The sequence below is a fragment of the Meleagris gallopavo genome, chromosome 4 (genome assembly GCF_905368555.1).
Source record: "Meleagris gallopavo chromosome 4, MGAL_WU_HG_1.1, whole genome shotgun sequence".
Taxonomy (NCBI): domain Eukaryota; kingdom Metazoa; phylum Chordata; class Aves; order Galliformes; family Phasianidae; genus Meleagris; species Meleagris gallopavo.
Genome location: NC_139407.1, coordinates 44,603,254 through 44,629,469, shown reverse-complemented (window position 1 = coordinate 44,629,469; position 26,216 = coordinate 44,603,254). Strand labels below are relative to the sequence as shown.

The 26,216-nt window shown below is 37.5% G+C and overlaps 2 protein-coding genes across 15 annotated transcripts in view; one reads left to right on the top strand and one right to left on the bottom strand.

The window, feature by feature from the left end:
* The window catches only part of CRACD (capping protein inhibiting regulator of actin dynamics), a 108,737-nt gene extending 105,260 nt beyond the window's left edge, over positions 1-3,477 (top strand). For 5 of the 6 annotated variants that reach the window (XM_085223090.1, XM_085223093.1, XM_085223092.1 and 2 more), the window contains 2 exons: positions 264-420; positions 1,573-3,477. In XM_085223090.1, the coding sequence (XP_085079216.1) occupies positions 264-420; positions 1,573-1,633 (218 nt within the window). In that variant the 3' untranslated portion in view covers positions 1,634-3,477. Of the gene's footprint in view, positions 1-263 lie in introns of all 6 variants that reach the window. The other variant, XM_085223091.1, reaches the window with a different exon arrangement.
* AASDH (aminoadipate-semialdehyde dehydrogenase) lies at positions 2,957-26,174 on the bottom strand. Of its 9 annotated transcripts, none has more exons than XM_085223094.1 (15): positions 24,788-26,174; positions 22,561-22,814; positions 20,420-20,540; positions 19,425-19,765; positions 18,587-18,779; positions 17,148-17,389; positions 14,240-14,346; positions 13,627-13,799; positions 12,426-12,618; positions 11,775-11,893; positions 9,120-9,957; positions 8,154-8,317; positions 7,448-7,573; positions 6,102-6,233; positions 2,957-5,076 (listed from the first exon to the last, which is right to left on the bottom strand). In XM_085223094.1, the coding sequence occupies exons 2-15, from the start codon at positions 22,788-22,790 to the stop codon at positions 4,669-4,671; spliced, it is 3,387 nt and encodes a 1,128-aa protein (XP_085079220.1). In that variant the 5' UTR covers positions 22,791-22,814; positions 24,788-26,174; the 3' UTR covers positions 2,957-4,668. The 9 variants fall into 9 exon arrangements, 6 of the variants coding, with proteins under 6 accessions (XP_085079220.1, XP_085079222.1, XP_085079221.1 ...); XM_085223096.1 differs by having other exon boundaries at positions 19,425-19,762; XM_085223095.1 differs by lacking the exon at positions 24,788-26,174 and adding an exon at positions 24,502-24,781.
* Positions 26,175-26,216: the final 42 nt, after the last annotated feature.

The window sequence follows — 26,216 nt, the reverse complement described above, 5'->3', positions numbered from 1 at the left end:
TGTGCAATTTTAAAACTTATTAAAATAGTCAAAAAGTGAAAATGCATCTAAAAGTAATTTGGACTGAGAACATTTAACAAAGCTTCTGGAAAAGGAAATTCTGCTCCTTCTTTATCTGATTATTTTGCAAATAAGTAAGATTTAACTAACAGAGTTGTAGTATTGTGTTAAATCAGAACACCTTTACAGAATTTAAATCTCTGAAATTCTCCAACAAAGTATAGGGTTCAACTAAAACTTGTTTTGTTTCTTCCTCCCCAAAGTGGAAATTTCAGATTCTGCTCCACCAACACCACTGGCAAAAGAGGTGGCCAAGAGATTCTCCACACCTGATGCGAACCCTGTGTCAACAGAACCAGCTTGGCTTGCACTGGCCAAGAGGAAAGCAAAAGCCTGGAGTGACTGTCCACAGATCATAAAGTAAACTGTAAAATTATATCTCTGTTGCTGCCTATTAACTGCTTTCTTTTTATTTATTCAGCTCTTAAACACATGACAAAAGTGAAAATGCATGTATTGGAGGACTGGAAACTGAATTGATTACCATTTTGCTCTAGCTCGCTGTAAAGCCTATTCAAGTCATATATTCCATTGCTTTGACAAATAGCTAAGTGAGGTCACAAATTTCAGAGCCAGTCTCTCTCAAAAATTCAAGAGTGCTCAGATACTGGATGTAAATTTTAGCCAGTATCATAACAAGGGGCAGAACTTCAGCAGCTCCTTAAATTCTCTTGAATTTGGTTCTGGAGTTTTAGATCTCTACAGTTGAGTGGAGATCTCAGAAAAGTTTTTCAACAGTCCATTGTTGAAAATTAATGCAAGATGCATGTTCCCTTCTCTTACTTCTAAATTTTCTCAAGTGTTAAACTGTATGAACTGTCAGTAGTTCTACCTGCTATTTAAAAGTGTCTTACCTAATGAAGAACGTTGGTAGACTTCTGTCCACCCGCAAATAATAGGAAGGTGGTTCGAATGCTGAGGTAATTTTTTTTTATCGTAGGGTTGTTGTGTTAATATTCCCTTAGTCCTAAGAAGAAAACAATTCATCCAACTTTACAAAAAAATTACTACTTATGCCGAAGTCAGCAAGTTTTTAGAAAGAAGCCTCTGCTCTGCTACTACCTGAAAGGAGGTGGCAGCAAGAAATGTCACTCTCTTTTCTCAGGTGACAAGTGGTAGGACGTGACAAAGCAGTCTTAAGGTGCGCTGGGGAGGCTTAGCTTGGATTTTAGGATGAATATTGTCACAGAATGGGCTGTCCTGGGAAGCGGTGGAGTTCCTGCTGCCAGAGCCATCTAAGGGATGTGTGCACATGGCAGTAAGTGATGTGGCTTGGTGATAGGCCTTTGTAGGTCAAGCTGATGGTTGGACTTGATGGTCTTGAATGTTGTTTCCAACCTAGGTGCTTCCAGAAGCCAGGGAGTCAGTATTTACTGTAGTCATTTAAGTGCATCACTGTGTGCTTGGCCACATTTAACATGCAGAGAGACAGCAATTGCAGATTAAAACTTTAAATTGTGTGTGACTGGGACTAAAGTAAGTAAAACTATTCCTGTGCTCCTATACTTACAGAGTTGGTCTCAGGAAGTTCCCACAGGAGCAGGACCACTTAACTGAAGTTAAAGTTAACTGAGACCTGAAAGCTAGGTCAATGAGCATCTCTAGAGTTTCAGCTCTGCAATTCTCCTGGTTTTACTTCACATGCAACTTTGGGTATTTCAGGTAAATTCCTGTACTTTGACCAATACAGACAGCACACTTTGAAAGGGTTTACTTACCCTCCTTAAGTGAGTGTTGACTTAGTGCCCATAATTCACTTACCCACTGTGGCAGATACTTTATTACTTCTCTGTACCTAAAATAGTGGTGTTCACTCCCTTGCTCTTGCAAAAAAAGGATAAAGTCCATAGTATAATAAAAATTGTATTATCCTTTATATCCTACGGAAATAGCTATATCTATATTTTTAAAAATCAGCCTAGTTAGCAAACCTGTAACATGCCCAACAAGGTTTTACAAGGCCGTATTTAACAAATTTGATGATCTCTTAGTAATGGTAAGGCTCGGAGGCACTTCAGGCCTAAAGCACGATAAAGGTTGATAATTTTGATGAAAAGAAGTTGTATTGTTATAGAATGATACCACATGCATTTCATGGAAATACTTTAGCCAAACTGCTGTATGCAGCACGAGCAGTAGCACTTCAAATTATACAGAAAACAGACTGAAATCTGCCATGAATTCCCATCCCAAGAATCAGAAAGGGCTCAACAGTAAAATTATTACTGAATACCCTGCTTCCCACCAAACAGAAAGCAAAGGCTTGCTATTGTGGTTAGAACAGCACAAACACACAGGACATGGTAGATGGAGATGATGAGAACAGCAGCAAGATGGTTTTTTTGAGCCTCCTAAGCAATCACTTCTGCTCATTTTCATATTTAAAACACAAACCTGTGAAGTAACATTTTTTCCATTAATGTAAGTATTTAGAATGTTTTATACGGAGATGAGGCAATGCTGTTCTCAAATATTTGGAAAAAAAATACTTACTGCTACATAGTAAAATCTCTGCAAAGAATTTTCCAAGTAAAGAATTTGGCCCGTAATTATTTCTGCTCTGCTAGCACCATGAATTAGTACTTCTTAAATCTATTCTTTTTGTGAATTTTGTAAGCCTGCAATATGTATTTGTAGTTACAAGAACTAAACTGCCTGAAATCTGTCTTTAGGATTATTCCTTGGGATAGGGATACAGGTTTAATACAGAGAAGGTGAAGTAAATCAGGATTAAAGTATTCCAGAAAGCATAGCAAAATGAGGTGCTATTGTACATGACATAACGATGCAATTTTCCAATACAATACACTTATAGCACACAGAACAGAGCTTTTGTTAAGGATGGTCTTAAGCTGAAGCTTCAAACCAGATTGTTTTTTTCAACCATAAAGGTATCTAGTGTAATAATGGAATCTGTATTACGTACAGAACTTGGTGGAAACATTTCTAAAAAGTACATGTTCAATAATGACATTTCATGATAAACTAACAAAAATTTGCACTAAATACCAATGAAGTGAAGTGTTACTTTGCTTTAGCTTTGTTACATCTGTTTCTGATAAAGTGTTGGAAATAAATATGTTTAAAAAAAAAACAAAAACAAAACATAACAAATAAAACCCAACCAACACAAACCATTACTTCTGACTTTAAAACACAAAAATGTTTTAAAAACCAAACAAACCACTATGTAGTATATTGTCTCAATTTTTGTAACTTATACACATTAATAGCATTTCTTCTGACCAGGTTATATGATTAACCTCTATGTTCATATAGTAATGTATAAAAAACTATAAGATGTATAATTGTGGGGTATTTGTTGTGTACTTTTTTAATTTTTCAAATGTTTTAAAGTGCAATTGTTTATTATACTAATGTCATTTTAATTCTAATTAAACTATAACTCAATCAAAATTATCAGGGATGTATCAATTCTGTGTCTCTTTTTGCTGTCTGTGTACTTCAGGTTTGCTTTATAACGGAACTTCTGCTGTCACAAGCGTCTTGCCTGTGCCCGTCTCCTAACAGTAAAATGGATGAACAAGACATGTAATGTAGCCTCTGCAACTTCTACTTACTTTTTAACTAACTCAGAACGTTAGAATTCGAAGTAGATGGTTCACAAGAAGAGAGATGACTGATAGTTTCTAAAACAGCTCTTTAAGAAGGTTTGTAATCAGGAAGATACTCTTGAATTAAGAGTACTTCTGTCTGCAAATCCTTGCTTTGCATTACTGACAATAATTCTTTTTAAGATGTTTGTGACAACAACAAAAAAATTATACAATTCCTTATGAACAGTACTCTGTAAACACTATAGATAGCATTAACTGAAATTTCTTCAAAAATAATTTGGCAAGCTTTGGTTTGAATACTACACACCTCATCTAGGAACTCATATGGGAATTGTCATTGACATTTAATAGACACTTTAGAATACAGTGACTGGTACTGACTTCCACAGAGAAAAATACAGACTTAGCTGAAGTGAAGCCAGGGAGGGCCCCAAGTTGCTATAGATTATTAATATTAATTATGTACACAGAATGCAGGCTACATCCTCAGAAATCAATAAAAAGTTAGACTGAACAAAGAATGTTGGCTACCTTAGCATCTAATGGAATTCCAATCAAACTAGACAAACACTGGTCTGATGCCTGCAAGAGGCAGGCACAGGCTAGGCTGGATTCACAGAAAGGAATACATTCCTCCCTCAGGGAGACAAGAATGTTAATTCCAGTTGCACAGTGTGGCACCTTACCAGAGTTTCTTCCAGCCGTACAAGTACTTGAAGCCAAACTACTGACTCTCATTTTCCTGCTACACAGGTAAAAGCACAACACTCCAAATGATTTGAAACACTCTTTCTTTCATCAGTCTGAGCAGGGAAATGAGGGAAGGACAGTGAAACTTGTGGCTAGTGCCGACCAGTCATCCTTCAGTCAGTACAGCAAGTCAACAAACATCACTTACCTGCATTTTCAGTGGTGCAAAATGCTGAGAAAGCTGCACAAAGCAACTCTTGCCTAAAGCAAAATAGGCAGAGAGATAGACAAGGCCTTCAAGTTCTTAATTTACAAATGTAAACAATTAAGCAGCAGCAGTCTAACATCCTTCTTGTTCCTTTTTTCCTGTTATGTACAAATCTAGGCAATAAACATAATCATTTCTACAGCCAACAACGAGCTTTGTTCCCCATACTACAGGTGATGAGAAAACCTCTCCTGAAAGCGTATCTGTTCCTTCTGCTGTTCCACTCCTGGCATTCAGGATCCACACTTTGCCATCTGTAGATACTGCTGCCAAAAGAACTTTGTTCTTTGAGTCATTACTTTGGAAAAGAAACGGTGTTCCATATACACTCGAAGTGGTTTTGAATTTCCACAGTAAATCACCCTCTGTATTACAACAGTAAATAAAGTGATCATGGGATCCAAAAAATACTTCTTGCTTAGTTAAGCTTGAGATGCATGGAGATGAAAACACTGGTCCATTAGTGGAAAACTGCCAAACCTATGGAAATAACATAACCACCCATTACCACAGGCTGATCACATTTTCAGTATGATAGCAACTATAAATTTTTAATACTTAGTTGTTGATGGAAGCACGTATAATTTCAAAATCATACAAGATTTCAGTGTAGGCTGGTAAATACTTTCCAAATTACAAGTTAAGTTTTACAAAGCACAGTAGGTAAGAAAAGAACACAGATATGCTGGAAGAGTTACTGTCTTCTGAGAGGCCTACACAGAGATAGCCAACTTAGGAAAAGAATGTTTTGGGGTCATCACAACACAACTAGTAATGAACTTTAAGGATTTTGTTCTGATGCCATTCTTTTCAACAAAGATGAAGTCTCATTAGTGCTATAGTTTTCTTCTCAAGCTAATAATGGTTAGAAAGAACCTTCTTCAAGTGAGTATGAGCTCTAACCACTGCTGCCAGGAGACAGAGGGCAGAGCTAAGACACTGAACAATCAGAAAAAGCTTTGGAATTGCTATGTTGCACCTGAGGCAAACAGAAATAGTATCATTTATTTTAATAAACCATATTCATCATGGCAGAACAAAACAATATTTAATTCCATGCTGACTTACTTTTCCAAAACTATCATCTGCAACATCTTTGCCACAATGCCAGTATTTAATAAACAACTAAACACTCTAAGAAAGCTTTACTTCTCAACAGCCATCCTCTATGAAGAGATGGCTTTAAACATTCTTCAAAAAACATGAAACCCAAAAGTATTTACTTGTTGGCACTATCATTTGCTCTGAGTATAAGCTCTACTACAATTTCTGTTACTACATCAAGCAATTTGGGACTTAGTGGCTTATTTCTGGTTTGGCACGGACTGAATGTTCTACAGTTCTTCTTTTGCCTCTGTATAAAACATGCTTCTATTTGGTTCGCAAAAAGATGTATGTTAATCATTAAGCCTCAGAAAACAGTATTAATAAAGAATGTTATGCAGTGTTTGGGAATGAGCATTAAACAAAAAAAATCCATCCCCTCCATCACCAACAGTTTTTACCTTTTCTCCACAATGAGTGTAACAATATAAGTTTCCATCCACACATCCAATACAAACACACTTCTCATTGCAGTGAGGAGAAGAGAAAAGTGGTTTTCCCAGGAAACTCCTCCAAATCTTATTCCCTGTCACCTGTCAATGGAGGTTGCACAAAAAAAGTTCTTCCAACTTGACCCAGCCATGCATACCAGAAGAAAACTCTTCGAATGTTATTCCAACAAAATAGTTAGTATACACTGGCATACTCGTTGCCTCTATTCCACCTTTCTCTCCCTTCCCCTAGGCAAAATAATTAATAATAAGCAGTAGTAGAAGTTTCAAGAAGGACATTGATTCTTAATTCTGTTCTCAGCTTCTCAGAATGCGAACAGGGTCACTGAAGTAGAGAATATTTTGAAAATGAGTATTGTGTCTTTATAATAAATACCATACTAAATGCTTCAACCTACAATCTATGATTGCCACAGTAAGCTCCTTTGTTATAAACAATCACATGGAGCTATGGCTGGAGTTTTCAACCGCCTGTTACTCATAATTATGAAAACAAACAAACAAAAAAACCCACACACCAAAACTTCTTATCCACAGCTCACTAGAGCTGCAACACCATATACTTAACCTTATAAAACTAGATGCAGACAGAAGTAGTATTTGGGTGCTACTGTGGAAATTTGTAGTGGGTGGAACATAAGGAAAGTGAGGACTAATGTTGGGTTGCGAGTGGTGTACAACACAAGTATCTGCTCCAAGTGACTGTTTCTTCTCTCAGGCAGGACCAGCTGCAAGCCAAAACTGCCTCAGAAAAATTATGAAATTGCACCACATTTATCAAGAATGCCACTCTCTTGGTGCAGAGAACAGAGCAATAGTCCAAGATGACAATGGGCAGCTCTTTAAATGACTACGAGAAGGGGAACACTAATATAAAGGAATAAAGGAGCTTCTTTCCTTATTCTGTTCTAATTTCAGTACATTCTGTGTATATTTTTTTTTCCAAGTCTTACTGTCAAAAGGACATAGGAGAGAAAACAAAATCTACAGGCATACTCTCACATACTAATTTAACTGATAAAATAAGTATGTGGGAATTGGAAGATGCTGATTCCAACTTTGGCTTACAGTTATGCCACGTAAATTCAAGCAAGTCACTTACATTCTCTTTATCACCAGAAATTATTATAGTGACCTTCTGTATAACAATGAGGCTCTCACGTGAAAAAGATTTCATAGTAATACACGATCGCATAATTTCTTCCATTGATAAACTGCTTTTAATTTCAGAAATGCATTTTGGTTTAATCTAAATTTGACATTGAGATTAAAGACAAGTTGGCAATGGTACATACCGGGTTGACAGCCAGTAACAGTCCTCCTAGCGTAGCAACATAAACATGATGTGGAAAAGTGCTCAGACAAGGAGATGAAAACACAGCTCCACCTTCGCAATGCAATTTCCATATGCACATCTTTTCCTGTAAGAACAACAATTTACAATTCCAGTTCAAGCTCAGAATTTTAAAAAGATCTTTTAATGTCGAAGCTTATCAAACAGTGTAGTTAATTAATAAACATTAGTTAAATTAAGATATAATTCACATAGTGTTATAGAAACTCATGTCAGTGGCACATACCAGTAAATGTACAAAATTCTGCTGAACAATCAGCAGTATCTGGCCTCCTAATTTGCCATCTTCCCTCATCTATTCTTTCAAAATGTAAGACTCTCTTCCCACCACTAAACCATTGTGTCACTTCTAGATGGGCACCCTATTCTGAAATACCCAAAGAGTATTCAGAGACTGAGAAAATTAAGATCTAGCTTCACCAGGACACTCCTTCACTAGGAGCATGAGAACACCACTAGAACTGTTTAGTAAAACATAATCCTAGCCCATTCAAGCAAGCACAACTATCTCAAAAGTTTTATGGCAGACTTCTGAGAATACCAACACTAACCAACAATAATGAACACAGCTTCACCTGGTGTGCTACAAAAAGGGTCTAATTTGCATATTGGTTCTTGTCTATGTACAAGTTAGCCAGTGTTCTTACATAAATATCCAAAGCATACATATGTTGGTCATGTGATCCTATGTAGACTAGTCCACTGGAAGGATCTACCACTGCAGAGCTTTTCACAGTGTCTTCTGTAGCAAAAGTCCAGTATGTTTCTCCGTCGGTGCTTTGCAGCACATACACTAAGCCATCATAGCAACCTGTAGGAAACAAAACACAACAATGGAAATAAAAAAAGAAATATCTCCACCTGTGGTGTGTTTTATGCTGTTAGCTGTATCACCGCTGGAAAGAATTTAGTTGACTAAGGAGGTACAGCTTCAAAACCTTTTCCAAAGCTGCTCCTCCTCCTTTAGCATCAAGTCTTTCCAATTAGTTTATACATTCTAAGTTGTCAATTCTGTGTGTTCTTTCTTAACTTGTCCTAGCTGACAGAATGCATATAAAGTCAGTGCTATATATCAACATCCAGCAGTCTTTAAAATTCCCGTACTATGATGGATTAAAAACTTCCTTTCCAAAACTTATGTTTAAAAGACAAAAAACAATCCAAATGTTAACATGTAGTTTATAAATATGTAGTCAAAGGAAACTACACTGTTCTTCACGGAGTTTGATTATCTGAGGTACCACATCCTAACTGCTGTCTCTATCAATTTTTAATGACGTTTTAAACACTCCATAATCACCCTTCCATACTTCTTTAAAAAACACCTTAAGGGTCACATCTCAATCAATCACTGAAAATTACCTGTACCCATGGTTTACTCCTTAACAAGGCCTTAATGAACTGGCATAAAAATCAATCATAACTGCATAATATATCAATCTCTATCTCAATGTATCATGACATTTAAATTACTTATGCCTTCTGATTCTGTTTTACAATAAATTCATTTTGAAGCAGATATGGAAGTTTATGGATAAATGTAGATGGGAACATTTAGAGGTAAGAAATATGAAAAAAATAATCTGAAATGAAAGCTAAAACAAAAGACATACCGACAACAATGAAATTTCCACACTTTGATACACAGGCAGAAGATTCAATACGATCTCCAAGGTTCTTCTCCCATTTCACTTCTCCTGTATCTAGATCAATAGCCTGCATTGCGTGAGAGTGAGAGCCAACAAATACAGATGCAGATTCTTCATCTTTAGATGATATTACAATCAACGGTGACGCATCAACACATTTTCTTGTATTTGACTTCCATCTTGTGCGTAATGCCAACTCTGCTGTTGTTACATAATTGCATTCTGCACAGATTTGCTGCACAGAGTAGCAGTCAGTTTTATTTTCTTTGTTGGTAATTGTTAAAGTTCTGTTCTCCTTTTCATGCCCTTGCATGTGGCTTTTTGTTATACTTGGAGTCACGGCATTCAAAAAGGATGGCTGTTGTAGTGACTCCCCTCCCACCTGTACTGTACTACTGGGTTGCATAAAAGAGCTGGTGAAATCCATAGAAAAAAAATGATTTCCTCTTCTCAGTGCTATAAATGAAATTAATCCTGGAGCAACCTTAAGATATCCTTCAGATTGCAGTTTAGCATATTTTCTGTGAATTTCCTCTCCACTGTTTTTACTTAGTTTTCTTTTCAAAACACTGTCATCATTTATTAGCTGGTCTTCATCTGGAAACACAGTTTTAAGAATATGCTTATAAACCTCCTCAATTGAACGGCTGAGAATAACTTCAAGGAGCCCAGGCACACCTCTGCCTACTAGCATCTCAATTTCATCATAAAACTGTAGTGCTTTTAAAGAATCTCCACCACTGTACAAAAATACCGCATCTTTAGAAATTCCACTTGAATCATCTAGGAGATCCAGAACGGACTAGAGAAAAGAAGGAAAGAGAGAACAGTTCGTAAGTGTTACACCATATCACACCCACAAAAAAATTTGAGTAAAATCCTAACCAATATCCAGAATTCCACTAAAAATTAACAGGAACTGAGCTCTGAAACTGTGCCAATAAGAAGAGCTGAGGAGGAACACAGAGACACTGCAATATTTTTTGCCAATTTATTTCCAATTTTTCCCAATTAAGGAATTAAGGCAAATTCTGCTGTGTTGTTCGGCCTTTTTCAATCTCAATACTGTTCATTAACGATATCTACACTATCTGTCAGTTAAGATATTGATGCCTGTCCTGGTTTTTGCTGGAATAGTTAATTCTCTTCCTAGTAGCCAGTATGGTCCTGTGTTTTGGATTTAGTATGAGAACAGTGTTGACAGCACATTGATGTTTTAGTTGTTGTTGAGCAGCACTTACACAGATAGAAGGATGTTTCAACTTCTTGTGCTGCAGAGGACAGAGGGTGCACAAGGAGTTGGGAAGGGACAGCACCAGACAGCTGACGGCTGTCCCATACAATGTGGTTTCACACTGAACAAGAAAACCAGAGGGGCTTGCTGTGGGGGAGCTGCTGCTGCAGCTTACTCCCTGGCTGGCTTAAGTTGGTAGGCAGTGAGCAACTACACTGTGTATTACTCATTTTGTATATTCTTTTATTATTTTCCCTTTCTCTTCTGTCCTATAAAACTGTCTTGATCTCAACTCACATTTTTGTCTGATTCACTATCCCATCCCACTGGGTGGGAGTGAGCAAATGGCTGTGTGGTGTTTGGCTGCCTGCTGGGTTAAACTACCAATCGTTTTGATAAAATTGATTGAAATGCTTCATTTTATTAATAAAATTTATATAAAGCAGTATCTTCTGCTTTTGAATGATTTAAGCAACTTACTTCTCTCTCTACTTTTGAAGCTACAAGCCCTTTCAATGTGTGAAGGATTCTGGATTGAGCACTGTTATTACAATAAAGAACAATTAATACAATCTCCTGTCATTGCACTCTCTGTTCTTTAAGTCTGGTTATAAAGTCCCAAATCCTCTGGTTTTGTAAGCTGCTTTCTACAGTTCAAACTCAGTCTAGGGCACATCCAATCCAATTGGTTATAATTTCTATAGCCAGCAACACAGCTCAGTATCAGCACAAGAAAAGCCAATTACTTCACCAACTTCTTTCTACCTTTATTTATTCAAGATCTAACTGGAGCAAATCCCATTTTCAGGTGACAATTAAAAGTCTACCTTTGAAAAAATATTACTGTTTTATATTATATTATATTATATTTAGGTAGTTTGAAAAACAAGACTTCAGCACACAAATTTAGAAACAATACAATCAAACAGCTCAAGAGACAATTACACAACTGTGCCACCAATTTAAAAAAAATAAAAAAGACTCTCCAATTCACAGTTATTTTTAGCAAATAGAAACTCTACTTACACAGTAGCTATTTTGTACAAAATTTCCACGTCCCAGTTCCCTGTTTCCCTTAGGGATACCTTACTTGGTAAGCAAAGCAGCATACAAAAAGCTACTGACAGATTACAGCTTTCGTCTGCTAATTTCTTATACCTTCATACTCTGCAGTTTTATCTGATACAGAAACATAAATTACTCCCTCCTGACCATTACTGAGCAACTGTATTTAAGTATTAACTGAACGGAAGGAGCTGTAATACTTGAATGTATAGGCAGCTAGAATGTTCTGGCTGCATTAGTCATACTTCTTAAACTTGTTAATTCCTGACACATGTATAATGATGCACTTGCAAAGATAAAAAGGCAGCTCAAAATACTACCTTCCATAAATACTGCAATCTTTCCCACAGTTCCTCTGCGCCACTCAGCTTACTGTCACGCCTTCTGGAGTTTAGATGGTAGTGGTAAATCTTGTTCAGTTCAGATATATCAACTTTGCCTTTGTGGAAAATAAAGTGCGATTTTTTTTATTGCTCTTCTGCATTTACATTTCCAAAATTCTCTCTACCCAAATAGTCATTTTAGTTTTTTACTGACTTCCTTACTAATACTCAACTGCACTTTTTTTTTTTTAATCCAGTCAATCAGATATACTCAACAGAATCCAATAAGGTTTTTGAACATTCACCCTAACCTCCCACCTAATCCCACTTTCAGTCCCTGATCTTTCTCCAAGTGAAGTCAGGGTTCTGTCGCAGACTGTGACAACAGCAATGGAGAAAACAAATGTGCAATTTTAATACTAAATTGATTTTGCTGCTTCTTTTTGAATCTTGAATGAAACATTATCAAACACACGTAACAGATGGCCATGATTTCCGAAGAGGAGTTAGTTATCTGATTTATGTGTTTAAAAAGCATGACTGGATTTTGGTCAATTAAAAAAAAAAAAAAAACAAGAACACAAAAAAACCTAGAACAGAATGATAATCATTAAAGTAAGTGGCAAAGGTACTTAAAGTGTCATTTACCGTGTGATGTTAAAGGCAAAGTTTTAATCTGTACAAGCTCATCAGGAATTCCATGAGTTGGCAGACGTTCCTGGAGTTCCTGAAGAGTTTCTCTCTCTTTTAAATCACCCCTGGGAACCACAAATAGAATAAGTTTTTCCTGCTGATACCAGGTCACTGCACAAGCTTCTACCTGACAAAGATCTTCAGCAGCCTGTAATTAAAAATATACATGTATTTTGAAACGTAGTTCACCTGAGCACAAGGAGTAAAAAACACAAATGGGTAATTTTTTATGGTAATTTAAAATTTGTATTTCTCTTATTCTTATATAATCACTGGTACATCACTTGTGTTAACTTAGATAGAAATGACTGTTGTCAGACACTATAAAGAATGAATGTAGAGAAACCAGCAGAGCTACTTTACAGCGTACTTCGCAGTTATCTAAACAACTTTCCTGAGTAAAAGCCTAGAAGAAATGCTTTCGTTAGGTCTCTTAGCCCAAACTGTCAATAAAGATAGAGAACATGTTTTTGAAGTGTCGACACTTGAATAAATGCTAAACCATCAATTTTTAACAAAAATACTACTAGATGATAACAGCTACAAGGGGTTACGTTTTTGCCTGTGTCTTAAATGAGTCAAAATCCCATCTGGTTATGCATTATTTTAAAAAAGAATGGCTTTAGTAAGATCCAAAAAGAAGATAAAAATGAAATTGTAAGCAATTGGTGAAAATAAAAAAAATATTTTAAAGTTTATTCCTATTTAGAAACTAATCCTCAAAACAAATGATTGGGATGCAGAAACTGAATGCATGCTGAGTATGTTTGCTGATGATACTAAAAGTGGGAGGAGCTGCGGACTCCTTCATGGAGCCCTGCAGAGAGATCTGAATTCAGTCCTGTGGGACAATGACTATATGAGCACGGAAACACAACATGCAGTATTTTTCAGATCTATATAGAGATCTCAATTCTATTGGAACAAAGCCCATAATAAGACAGATTTATAAGAACTCAGAGCCAAACTTCTCCATTTTAAGTACCTACATTAAGGTACATTAGTGATCACATTTTTGATAATACAATCTCTAACTTCCTTAAGACTCCAAAAGATCTTCTGAAAATGAATACATACTGATTTTCGATGATAACGATTTGTACATTATCCCTGCTCTTTCATACTGGCATACTCTGTTCATAAGATGCTACATTACCTGCTGCAAACATTCAATATTAAAACGTTTGCCATGACGTTTAATCTGATTGTCTTTCCGACCCAAAAAGAATATCTCTGCATTCTGTACTCTTACGAAATCCCCTGTTTCTCTCATTGTGCCCTGTGGTACGATTATCTCATCGTCAAGAAAGCAGATTCGTTCTTTACCACCTATAAAAAAAAGATTGTGGTCATTATTAGATGTCTATCTGTACATGAAGTAATTAATGAAATACTAAGTATTTTATCAGAAGTTTCTTATCAATGTCTAGACTTCTACACTGTACAAATTAGGCAATAGAGTTAATTCAATTAATACATACAAACTACTTCAGCTGACTCAAAATGCAAGCAGGGGAAAAAAAAATAAAAAATCAGTACAATTAAACCTGTCTGCAGCTAAAACGGTGATCATTTCCTGTTCATCATTCCAACAACCTAAAATACCATCAGAAGGTCCCCAGCCCAATGGAAATTTACAATGTTACTCTAATCTGTTTAGCAGAGGCAAGCACCAAGAAAAAACAAACAAACAAAACGAGAAAAACCAACACATTATTAAAAGTCAAGTAGGAAAAATATCTTAGAAGAATAAAAAAATATAAAGTAACCTATAAATATCTGTCCCTCGCCTTCTAGAACTGCAGAACCATTGGCATCTCTGATCTCAACTGTTGTTCCAAGAAGCGGTGATCCCAAAGGGACAGGGAAATCAGTTCTAAGTACGATAGAGAGAAACAGTACAAATCTTTCCTTTCTGAACACAAATGATTGAACACAAGAATGATTTCACATATAATCTTCTAAAAGATTATCTCTCAAAAACTCTCTATTAGTTCAAAAAGAAAAATCTTGTCAACACACATGGGTTTCATGATCATATATAAAAAAACCCCACACCAAACAAAAACTCAACAAAACCCATTCGAAAGAATGACAGAAAATAAGGCTTAAATGTACCCAAAAATCCTATAACAGTACCCAGTTTTTAAGCCTCTGAGGTTAAACCTCCATCAAACACAACTATTTTAAACACATGACGACTTTTAATTCATTCTTTCCCCATTATAGTTTGAGCTTTAATTCTTTGTGATTACTGATATTGTATTGGTGAGTACAGCTGAGTAGAGCATAACAGATTTTTTTCAGTAAAGCAAAATTTAAGAAAAAGTAATTTGAAACAACTTTGCAAATACATGAAGTTAGGCACAGGTTCCAGATCAACTTTGATCATAAAGTCTCTTACATCAACCTAACAGCTCTTGCTCAAACCCTGTTATTTGGGCAGTTGAAACCTTTCCTCCTCTGCTCAGTCAGTGAATTCTTTATCCCACGTTAAGCTAAATGCAGCCAAATTTTTTATTTTTGCCAAGTAAGAAGCTTGAGAAAGCATCCCTGATATTCAGTATGTTTACCCCATACCACAGGAAAGTGCTGCCAGAAATGCAATACTAGAAATTTTTTTACATCTACAAACAATTTAGAACAAGATTTCTAAATTTTTATAAAAGAACAAAAACAGAAGACAAACAGCACTTCACTTGAACATTATTATTAAGAATCTTGGGATTAGATATTTAATTTTGCTAAACATATAGAAAAAAGGGCAGCGGTGCAGAGCAGGGCAGACCAATAATGTGCTAACTTTTCTGCTTATCTTTTGATTTTCTAGTGTTCTTTAGAAATTGCTCCAGTTTTCATTTTACAGATAGCAAAAATAACAATGCACTATGCTCCAACTGTCCTACCAATACTAAGAAGTAACGATGACATAAAACCACGTGTCCTGGTTTTGGTTCTGGACTACTTACTTGCTTACCCCTTAGGGGGAGCAGGCTGTGATGTGAAAAGTGGGAGATAACAATCAGAGACTATAGGAGTTTTCAAATGTTCCAATTCTACCTCAGAACAGAAAAACAACACATTATCTCTGCAGCACAGACAAGAAGTAGGAAAAAACAGCTTCAGAAAGGAGAAAGTAACATTTGAACTCAAAGAAATCAGAACATAATAGTAGAATCAGAAAATGTCAGTGCTGTAGAAGACCTCATATTTTCTGCATAGCAGATATTTAATAACAGGACATATTACATTGCTTCCACAGAAAACTCCTTGCTTATTTATAAGGAATTTTGCAGGAAAATTTGAGAATAGTTTCTGGTTATCTTCCATTTTCATTCTTCAGCAGTTAAAGTACCTGGTTAAAATATCACATCACTTGTCCTATGAAATGGAATGTTTCAGACATGCCTACCTCAAGTCACACATGTAACTACCATGCATGTCATAAGGAATAATTACACATTTCAGGAAGCAAACGAAACACTGAGCTAACTGGCCTCAACACTCATTCAACTCTCTTTACGAAATACAACGAACAAAGTCTTTAGTAGAGTGAAAATGGTGGAGTGCTAAATGATGAAATTACTTCTCAAAGTCCATGTAAAATAACTGTGAGATCTTATGTCTCACTTTGTACAATTTCACTACTTAGTACTTGCCAAGTAACATCAGTGGGATCATTTGCTGCAGTACATTATCCAACGTTAGAAAAATAAAAATCAGTAACTAGTCTCCATCTCTTCATTTGTGGAGTTCTAAAAAACCATAGATAAAAGCCCTGTATCTCTAAGAAAGACACGTAGAATCACAGGTTTGGAAAGAACCTTTGGAGATGACATCAAGTCCAACCCTCTGCTTTAGCAATTCTCTACAGTAAGTCACACAGGAAAGTGTCCAGACAGGTCTTGAATGTCTCCAGAGGAGTCTCCACAACATCTCCGGGCAACCTGTTCCAGTGCTCCGTCATATTCAAAGTAAAGTTTTTCCTTCTGCTTGTATGGAACTTGCTGTGTTCCAGTTTGTGCCTGTTGACCTTTGTCCTTTCACTGGGCTCCACTGAAGAGAGCCCTATTTCAATGTCCTCCTTTGATTATTTTTGCTTCAAACAAGCAAATCTCAGAAATAACATTTTGAACTTGACAGACCTAAGTTACAAGTATAGCTTCATTCTAAGCCTATGTTTTTTTGTTTGTTTGTTTTTTTAAACTCCCGCTGTTCTGCTAAGCTTCCTCTATTTGAATATGCAAGATATCTCACTAGAAAAGCTTCCTGATGAGCAAGAGTAGGACTAACTGAAGTTACAGCTAGCAAATACCACCAGAGACAGCACAGCCCAACCTAAGCTCAGCACGTGGGAACACAGGCTGGAAAGAGGAAGAGGTCTACATACAGATGATTGGAACAGAGACCATCATGAAATACTATGTGAAAAAAAACAGTGCTACAAGTATGAAGGTTCTCAGACTGAAGTTTTATGGTTCAAGAATCACCCAACAAAAACTTCTTCTTGAAGGGGCTGTATTAGAGCAAGAAATCAATGGACTGACTGAAAAACAAGTACTTAAATGTAACTTCCACCAACATAAACACCTGTGAAGACTCTCTAACCCTGGACAGGTTCTATTCTGTTGATTTTCATCATTCACACACCAAGCCATGAAAACTGAAATTTCCTACCTAAAATCAGCACTGAAAACCTCTTCAGGAATCCTGTAGCAAGTGGCCCAGCTTGAAACCTCAGTTATACCATACAGATTAAAAATACTTGTTTTGTTCTCCTTGTGCTTCCAACTCTTCCAGAGATTCAGTACGGGAAACGCTTCACCACCAAGGGCTAAGACTCGGAGCGAAGTGTTTGCAGACAACACTGTTGATTTAATAATGTGAGTTCCAAATCTTCTGAGAAGTGTTGGTGTTGCCTAGATGATACATATTCAAAAACAAAACAGAGAAACCACTGTACATCATTTCAGTATGCGCGTACTCTTTCTTTAGCTTTATCCTATCTACTATCTTACCTATACTGCAGATCTACCTAACCATAGATGGCATCAACCATTGGATGTCAGTATAGATCATGCTGGTGTTTTGTGAGACTGCATGAAGTTTTTAATGAATGCTATCAGCCCCCATGCTCTTCTGTAGAGGGAAAAGGACACCATCAAGATTTATAGCAATTTAATAAATCAAAACAAAAGCAGGGAATAAAGTCACAGCATATTCAGAATTTTATTTCTGCTGTGGTGTCCTCGGCAAATTATTCATTAATTGTGTATTTAAAGCCTACAATCTCAACTATCACTATTCTTTAAAAAGGAAACCTGTCTACAAATATAAGTATTTCAGAATTATGTTAATGACAAAGCAAGACTTTGGGGGTTGATTTATCAGAATTAATAGATTAATTAAACTACACTAATTTTGTCCAAAGCTAATTACAAGTGAGATCTGTTTTAGCCACATTTCCCCCTAAACCCTGATTTAATCTTCTATTATCAATTAATGTTTTTATGAAATACCTTTTTACACTGGGCTTATTTGGCCAAGTTGAATGCTCATAAACTCAGGTAAATTTCCCAAAAATTAACTTCAAAGTTTTTATAACTGTGATCATATAGGACAAGACCTATTCCAAGAGAGAAGAGGCAAATAACACCTCAAACAAGAAGTGTTGCTGGGGAATCAGTGATTCTTCTTCTCTCAGTATTGTAAAAACAACGAATGTTTTAACATCCTATAGATAGCATTGTTTTAGTTGTATTTTTAGTGTAGATACTGCTATTAAAACTGTTCCTCAAAGAGGAAACCCACTATAAGATGCTAAATAGATGTAGACGTTTTTAACAGGTTACTCTGTAATTATTCTTAAGAACTAATGGATTCTTAAGATGAATGCTGGTTTTATCTTCAGTTCATTGCTTTATGTTGCAAGATGTTTGAGACTTTGATCAGAAGGCAATTTTCTGAACAGTTAACATTTTACTGCAAAAAGGATAGCACAGTCTGCTCTCTTCATGAAGAACACCAATGTCATTATTGTTAAGACTGCTGAAACAAATAACACACGTTAGCAGAAGTGAGAAGTGAGACACAGCAGTCACTCAGGTGTTGCCTACCTGCAGCACTGTCACATGGTGATGGCTAAACAGGGCAGTAGACAGCTCCACAGGCATCATTTTAATAGCATTTGGTACTATAAGAATAGAGGCTCCACTTGTCAAAGCAATGAACAATTCAACCACAGATGGGTCAAACGTTAGAGGAGAAGCCAGGAACAGCACATCATCCTGGGTGATCTCAAAAATTGATCTAAAAACAGAAAGCCAGGAATTATGATGCACCCTGATTAAAAAAAAAAAAAACAAAAACAACAAACAACAACTCTAAACTAGAAGAGCACAGTGGAAGAACGTGAAATAGATGTCTCACTTTAGCACTACTAAGGGATTACAGACTACAGTAAATATTTAAGCATATTCTGCCTTAATATGCAGACCAGACAATTTAAGCAAAAGGTCCTGTATCGAGACATGAACTACTGATTAAACTAACAAATATATAAATATATACAAATAGCCTAAAATTGAATTAGGTTTTAAAAACCATAAAACACATTAAATTTAACTGTGAATAATTAATACAGTTATCTACTTCTTTTAAGCAGCAAACCAGCAATAAAATACTTAAAACAACAGTATAATACGATTTGAAGTACACTCTTCAAAAATTCAGGCAAAGTACCATTTAAATATTAAACACAGCATGATGAAAAACAAGATCTTATGATACTATTTTGAAGCAACAAAAACAAATGCAAGGAAATCAGAAAAGAAAGGGAAGAGGGAAGAGAAGCAGTGTTAGGAAAAAATGCACACCTCTCTTCAGTGTTTAAAAGAGACCCCAAATATCAAATTTGTAGAAACATTTAAAGGAAAACCTAGAAACCACACTTACTTAAGATGCTGAATATTTGGCACTATACATGTATGAGGCACTCTGACTACTTTGGGGGTCCCCGTAGTTCCTGATGTATGCAAGATGTATGCTAAAGAGCATTTCTTGCCAACATCCTTGTGTCCTCCCTCTGATGTTTTTATTTTGAGATGCTCTAGGTAGACAGTATTTCCTAGCTGTGAGTTATCCATAACTTTGAAAGCTTCAAATTTATTTTTCACATTGTCTGCTTGCAAATTAACATCAGTACTGCTCTGATTCATTTGGAAGAGAGTTAAACCAATATGTTCTATTGTGGAAGAATTGTGGGACAACCAACCGACATGGGATGTCTGGAACTGCTGTAAAAGAAAATGAACAGATTAAACAGCAGAACTCAGACTGCATTGTTGCTCCACTATTGTAATAAAATATGAAACGTTTTTCACAAATCTGCCTCTCTACTTTTGCAGAACATACACCAAGCAGTTTTAAACTCATGTATACTTATGTATTAAATAAACACAGAATTCATAAATGAGAAATCAATTATCTGAGCAAATAATGAAAAGTGAAAACATACAAAAGAATTTCAGAGAAGATGAAGCACCCCACATTACAACTGTATGATCCAGTCTTGTCTATTCCCTTAGCAATAAGTCAGGGTACTGGATTTGAGAGAAGATGAAGAAAAGGAAACTAAACCATTACATGCAGCAACTGTTTTCAACTGTTGTGAAGCTTTCTAACTCCTAATCTTGAAACAAGAGTGGAGAAGTCTTTGAAAGTCACTGCCCAACAAGTTTACTTGGACAGTACTGTAAAAACAAACAGGTAATTTTTTTGAATGGAGGAAGAATACTTTCTGCTTCTAATCTTGAAGACGTTCTGACTTAAAGACTTTTGTCATGAAGAAATTAAACAAGCTCAACAAACCTTACATGAACATACAATCTGATTAGCTACACATTCCTAAACTGTGCTTCAATGCTTTTACTGGAAGTCTGAACACTCACTTTTATTTTGTCATTCTCAACAAGAATATACTGAAGATTGCTTTTCCTCATGAAGTAAGTAGATAATAGTGGTGGGGCATCTGGATCAATAGGACAGTAAGCACCTGGAACCTGAAGGATTCTAACAAGACAAAATTTAAAATGTTTTAAGTAAATTAAAAAATAATAATAAAACTAAGTAAAATCCACTTACATTTCACTCGGTCCCCCCCCTCCCTCCCCCCCGAGTCAGAAAATATAGTTATAACATGACTTTCAAGTATTTTTTAGAAATACAGTATGAAGCAAATCAGTATTGCCTTTTGGCATTTTACAGTGAGGAAAAAGATTAGAGCTAGACAAAAATATTCAAAATTCTTTTTGCCAAGCAGGTCGGCGGTGACAAAAGTAGCACTGACATCAACAGCAACACAATTTCAAAGCTTCTGCTATTGACTGTGAATAGAAATACAAACATTCATTTATATGTGTACAACAACACACTGAATACAATTTCTATTCTCACTAAACAATCTGGCGTAAGATCTGAGTGTGTACCAGAACTTTTTTCCTAATGAATAGAGGAACACTGAGTATCATTCTGCTGTTATTCACTGTGCCATACCTTGTCCCTTTTTTCTCCAACAGTTGTATAATGCAATCACTCCCTCTACTGGCTCAATTTGATAAAGGCAAGCATTTGAATGTATTACTCCACAAAACAAAACGGTAACTAAAACAGGAACAGCTCCCATAAATTTTAGCATTTCATCTAAGGCTGGGTTCCCATGTCCAATTAGGTATACTTCGTGCAGATGAATCATCATTGTAATGATGACAAGATACTGAACAAAGGCTTGGAAACTGCAGCTTTCTGCAAACTTGAACAGCGTCTGGAATCAATAAGCACTTAGGCCTGCCCTGCACTATGTACAGCAGTTAATTACTCAGCAATTAGAGCTCTAAATAAATGAATCGATAAACCAAAGTGCCTCGTCAGTTTCCAGTGACATTACAAAAGATATCTGTGTGGCTGCTCAGAGCATTGGGACAGAGGGTAAGTAAGGAAGGACGGGACCTGAGACAACCTCAAGCCAGGTCAGCTGTGAGAGCAGGCCATGCTGTGCAGCACTTGCTCCAGTCAGACCCTGAAAGTCTGAGTGGATGGAGCCTGTACAGCTTTTCTGGAAAACCTCCTCTGCTGCCACACTGGGTTTCCGTTAGTAATGAAGCAGTTTGTCAGCACACCTGGAAGGATTATTATTACAGCTCTCCTTTCACTGAGATCTCTGTAGTCAGCTGTGATGTGTGCTCTTTCTTTGTGCACATTTCAGGTGCAGTGTGAAGCAGGAAAATACAGACACATAACTAAGAGAAGCATTGATGCTGCTTCATCCGCTGAAGAAAATATGCTCGTGGTGATGAGGTACTGTATTACACTGTAAGTGTAACAGGTACAAGGATACAACTATTATTATTCATTAGCAACACTAAGATTTAAAAATTGCTGAATTAACGTTGAGATCACAAACATTTCCATTTCCTTCCCATTAAATAATCAATGTTTCTTTAGTGCTGCATTGCTAATTACTTTCTCCTACAACCTTCCTGTAATGAAACTGCATCCGTAAACTCGTTTAGCTTAAAGCATGAGATTTCTTTTCATACATTTTGCTAGCAAGACAAAAGGAATACATTACAAAACCGCATATTTGTTTTGCACTGGATATTTATTTTGTTAAATCAACCCCATTGTAAAACAAGAATAAAAATACTGGTCATTAATAATTGTTTATATTTCTATAAACATACTTAACCACACATTAAAAAAAAAAGTTACATTTTAGATCAATGAACTTAAGATTCAAAAACCTCTGGCACTGATTGTTCAAAGACTGATTTGTAATACCACAATCCTTTCATAAGAATCTGAGGCTCCAGTGCCTCTAGACTGTAAAGGAATGCAACAATGGCAAAAAAAACCCAACACTTAACAACTGTAGCATTTCAGCAGCACCAAAGCCAACTAACAGTTACTGCCAGTGGTATTACAATAGTATTACAGCATTTTTGTTGATATTAAAAACATTAAACTTGCAGTTTTCTTTAATGGAGATGACCATTAAAAATACAACACAGAATGCAGGTATTCAAACCATTACCCTAAGATCCAAGATGGTAAGTTTATTCCAGGACAGCAGTAAAGGCCTACTTCACACCTTCCTTGGGGATCACAGTACTTCTGAAGGAAAACTGTTAATTCCATGGCATGTTTAATCACTGTTGCATATGTGTAGAAAGTTGGAGGTCCATCATTGCATTCATCAAACCAAACAGCTTTTCTATCTGAGTACAGACTGGCCGCCTGAGCCACCATATCATGGAGAGTCATCTCTGCTGCACTTCTCCAGTTCCCCTTGAAAGATTAAAATAGAGTGCATTGTCATCTCCCGATTTATAATATTTTAATGACTTAAATACACAAAACAGTGCCAAAGAGGAAAAAAAAATTCAAAAAACAACTCCTGAACAGAAAGCACAATCCTTTATCACAACACCTTACACCACTGGAATGCAAAACCTGATACTTCCATCATTTACAACAGCTCCCATGCTAAGGGCTAGGAGTAACTCACTAATTTACAGGAGTCCAACCTTTTGCCTTGCCTGGGCTGCACTGAGTGAAGTGGGATTGTCCTGGGCCACTATACGTAGGTTGCACTGAAAGTAATGCCTCCTATTTATTTCCAAACTACAACCGATACAAAGAGCATGATAACATTTATTAACAGAGCAAATTCTCAACTACAAAACGTTGTTTTTGTACAACAATCACCCTGCCTGCAGCAGGAGGGTTGGAACTAGACAATCTTTGAGATTCCTTCCAACCAAAGCCATTCTATGACTCTACATAGAGTCACCACAAGCTATGCATTTTTGCCAGCAATGAGTAAGAGTCTGCATGCCACGCTCATAAAAATCTGTGCCAACAGAGGTGATGACCACTGTTGCTATCGCCACTGGTGAAACACACTACCCACTGCCCCACTGCGCTCACGTCAACTGTCTGGTCTCCATCAACATTCACCAAGTGTCAATGGGTGTCCTTTTTTCTGTATGGAGAAATTTAATTCTAACCCTTTTCTTCCTATGCACTTCCATGTCAGATGTCATTTTGTCAGACGGTCCCTCTGCCACCATCTGCCACATGGCAACAAAATGGAACAGGATAGCGGAGGGAAGGTTCAGCCTCTTCTGCCATACCACCAATATCTGACCGTGACATTGTGAGACATCACCATAAAATAGGAGGCGTTACTTTCTGAAACCCCTCATATAACACAGTTAGCATATGCAAGTAACAAAAGTCATCTCAATCTTTAATATTTTTTATTAAAATAAACAAAAAGAAGAAGGCAACTAAATCATAAAAACAGCGGGATATGTGATCTTGTTTTTGTGAAGCTAGAGCATAAGGGAGGTTCAATGGCAGTGCTAATAATTCTCAGTGAGCTCTTAAGGTGTTCATTTTTGATGAAATTTTACCCTTCCTGTACTTCATCCTTGAGTTGCTTACAAACGTATGTACTGCCAAAGAACAGCAACACAAATAAGGCATAACTGTGAACCGAGGGATGTTTTTTCTCTGGTAAGACTGGGCTTACCGAAGTCCGGCAAGGAGACATGGTCAGATTTTTGACTGCAATTCTACATATTCTATTTGAAAACATACTTTTATCAACTGAAAATGAAGTCACCAAAAAAAAAAAAAAAAAAAAAAAACCACCAAAGTTTTTTCGGCACTCTTGAAACCCATTCTCGAATTCCTTTATCAGAATGGAAAGCGCAGCTGCACATTTTTCTCTATGCACAGGACTGCATTTAGCCAACGCATCAAACTGCACACGCTCACTGGCAGTAGCTTCAGCTACGCCGTGCAGTGCTTTCACCCACACAGCGTTAACTGCGTAATGGCTGCCACGACGGCGCGATGCGGGGGGCGGCAGCGGGTTGGAAATGCCTGTAGTGACCCGTAGTGACTGACTGCAGAGGGTAACACAGATCAGCTAATAGCTTTCTCTTTAGTAGTACTGTGAAATAACCTTATTTTCTTTGCAAGTAGAAAATCCACCGCGCCGATGACTGGATGGTTTTGTCAGTACCGCTCCCTGCACCGCGGGGCCCTCCTGGCCGCCCGCACCGCTGCCGGTACCCGAGACGCGAGGCAGAAAGCTCCGCGCTCAGGCTCCCCCGCACACTCCCGCCACGCTCCAAACCCTCCCCGTCTCCAGGCGCCGCAGGCACAGCCCTGCACGGCCCGTCCCGGGGCACTAAGCCGCTCCGGGAACACGGGCGCCATCAGCGCGGCCCGGATACCACGAGACCCACCTCTGCCGGGGCCCTCCAGCAACACCCAGAGCCATCCGTTCACCGTCTCCTAGCAACCAAAGAACAGCGCTCTCAATTGGTGGAATCTCTGTTACCCCTGGTCCGCTCTCTAGTAATGCGTGCGTTCATTGGTCAACACCTGTCGCGCTATTCGTGCATCAACAAACGGCGCCCGGATCTCAATGGCGGGTGTGGATGGTGCCATTTTAGCCGCGGGCGAGAAGACGAGGGGGAGTTCTATAGCCCTGCCAGCCAGAGGGGAGAAAACAAACGCAGGGTCTCCGGAGCGAAGGGCAAGGTTCTGCCCCGCCGCGCACGTGCCACTCATCCCCCTCCCCCAGGAAGACGGTACGGAGCGCCGTAGGGGTCCTGCGGCGTTCCTGGAACGGAGCGCTTGCGGCTTTGGGTAACGCTCCGGGCTTGGGCTGAAATGCTGCCGCAAGGATGGGGTTTAACGTAGGACCCGAATGGATTTATCTCATGCCCGAGGGCTCTTTCTTTTTTTTATTAAAGATATCTCCTTGGCATGCTGCCACCAAAAACAGTGTAGAGACATTCCAAGAAACCAGTTCACCCTTTTTAATGTTGCAAGTGGTAGCAGAGCCTAGAGCCAGAGGAATTCTTCCCTTCAAAGTGTTGACAGCACGTGTGCATCCTGCTGTATGTGATACACGAGAAGCCCAGTAACCTCCTCACTGCTCAGTGAATAAAGTGGTGCTCAAAAAACATTCTTTAAGTTTAAAACATACATCCTTAAAATGAGGCATGCAGCGTAATTGAAAGTTATGGGGCATACGATGGCAGTCCTTCTGTAATGTGCGTTTTTATGGAGCAGAATGGGATTATGACTCTCACTGAAATCAGATTTATGCCACCTGATGCTCAAATCACATTTAAACAGTTCTTTCCACATGTAAAAATAGCACTTTTGTTGAAAGTCTTAAAAATTATTTGCATAACTTTCAACCTGTTCTACAAGATAACTTCAAATGGATTGAATTCTGCTTGCAACTGTATTAAACTGTGCAACTGGCTTCATCTCCTCACATCTAACACAAGAGCTCGATTTAGCCTTTCAAAAATGTTTGCTTTTTTGAAGGAGGAGAGAAGAAGGGCAAAAAATGCTGAAGTTTCTCAGTTTTCTCACACTTCTCCCTCCTAGTGTGTAAGAGTGGAGGTCAGAGAGATTGCATCCAGTTCCTTTTTTGCTCACTTTGCTGTCCAGGTAATGGGACTGTTAAAAAACAAAAACACTTGCTAAATAGAAGAGATCTATATACCTCACCCAATAAGTAGATCTGGACTTCCACAAAGAGTGCAATTCTCAAAATAAAGTAGATTTTCCCATTAGCTTGACTGCAATTAGGTTCTGATTCCACAGAGAACCTCCACAAGGCTCAGTCTTGTGAAAGTACTTACATCCTTTCTT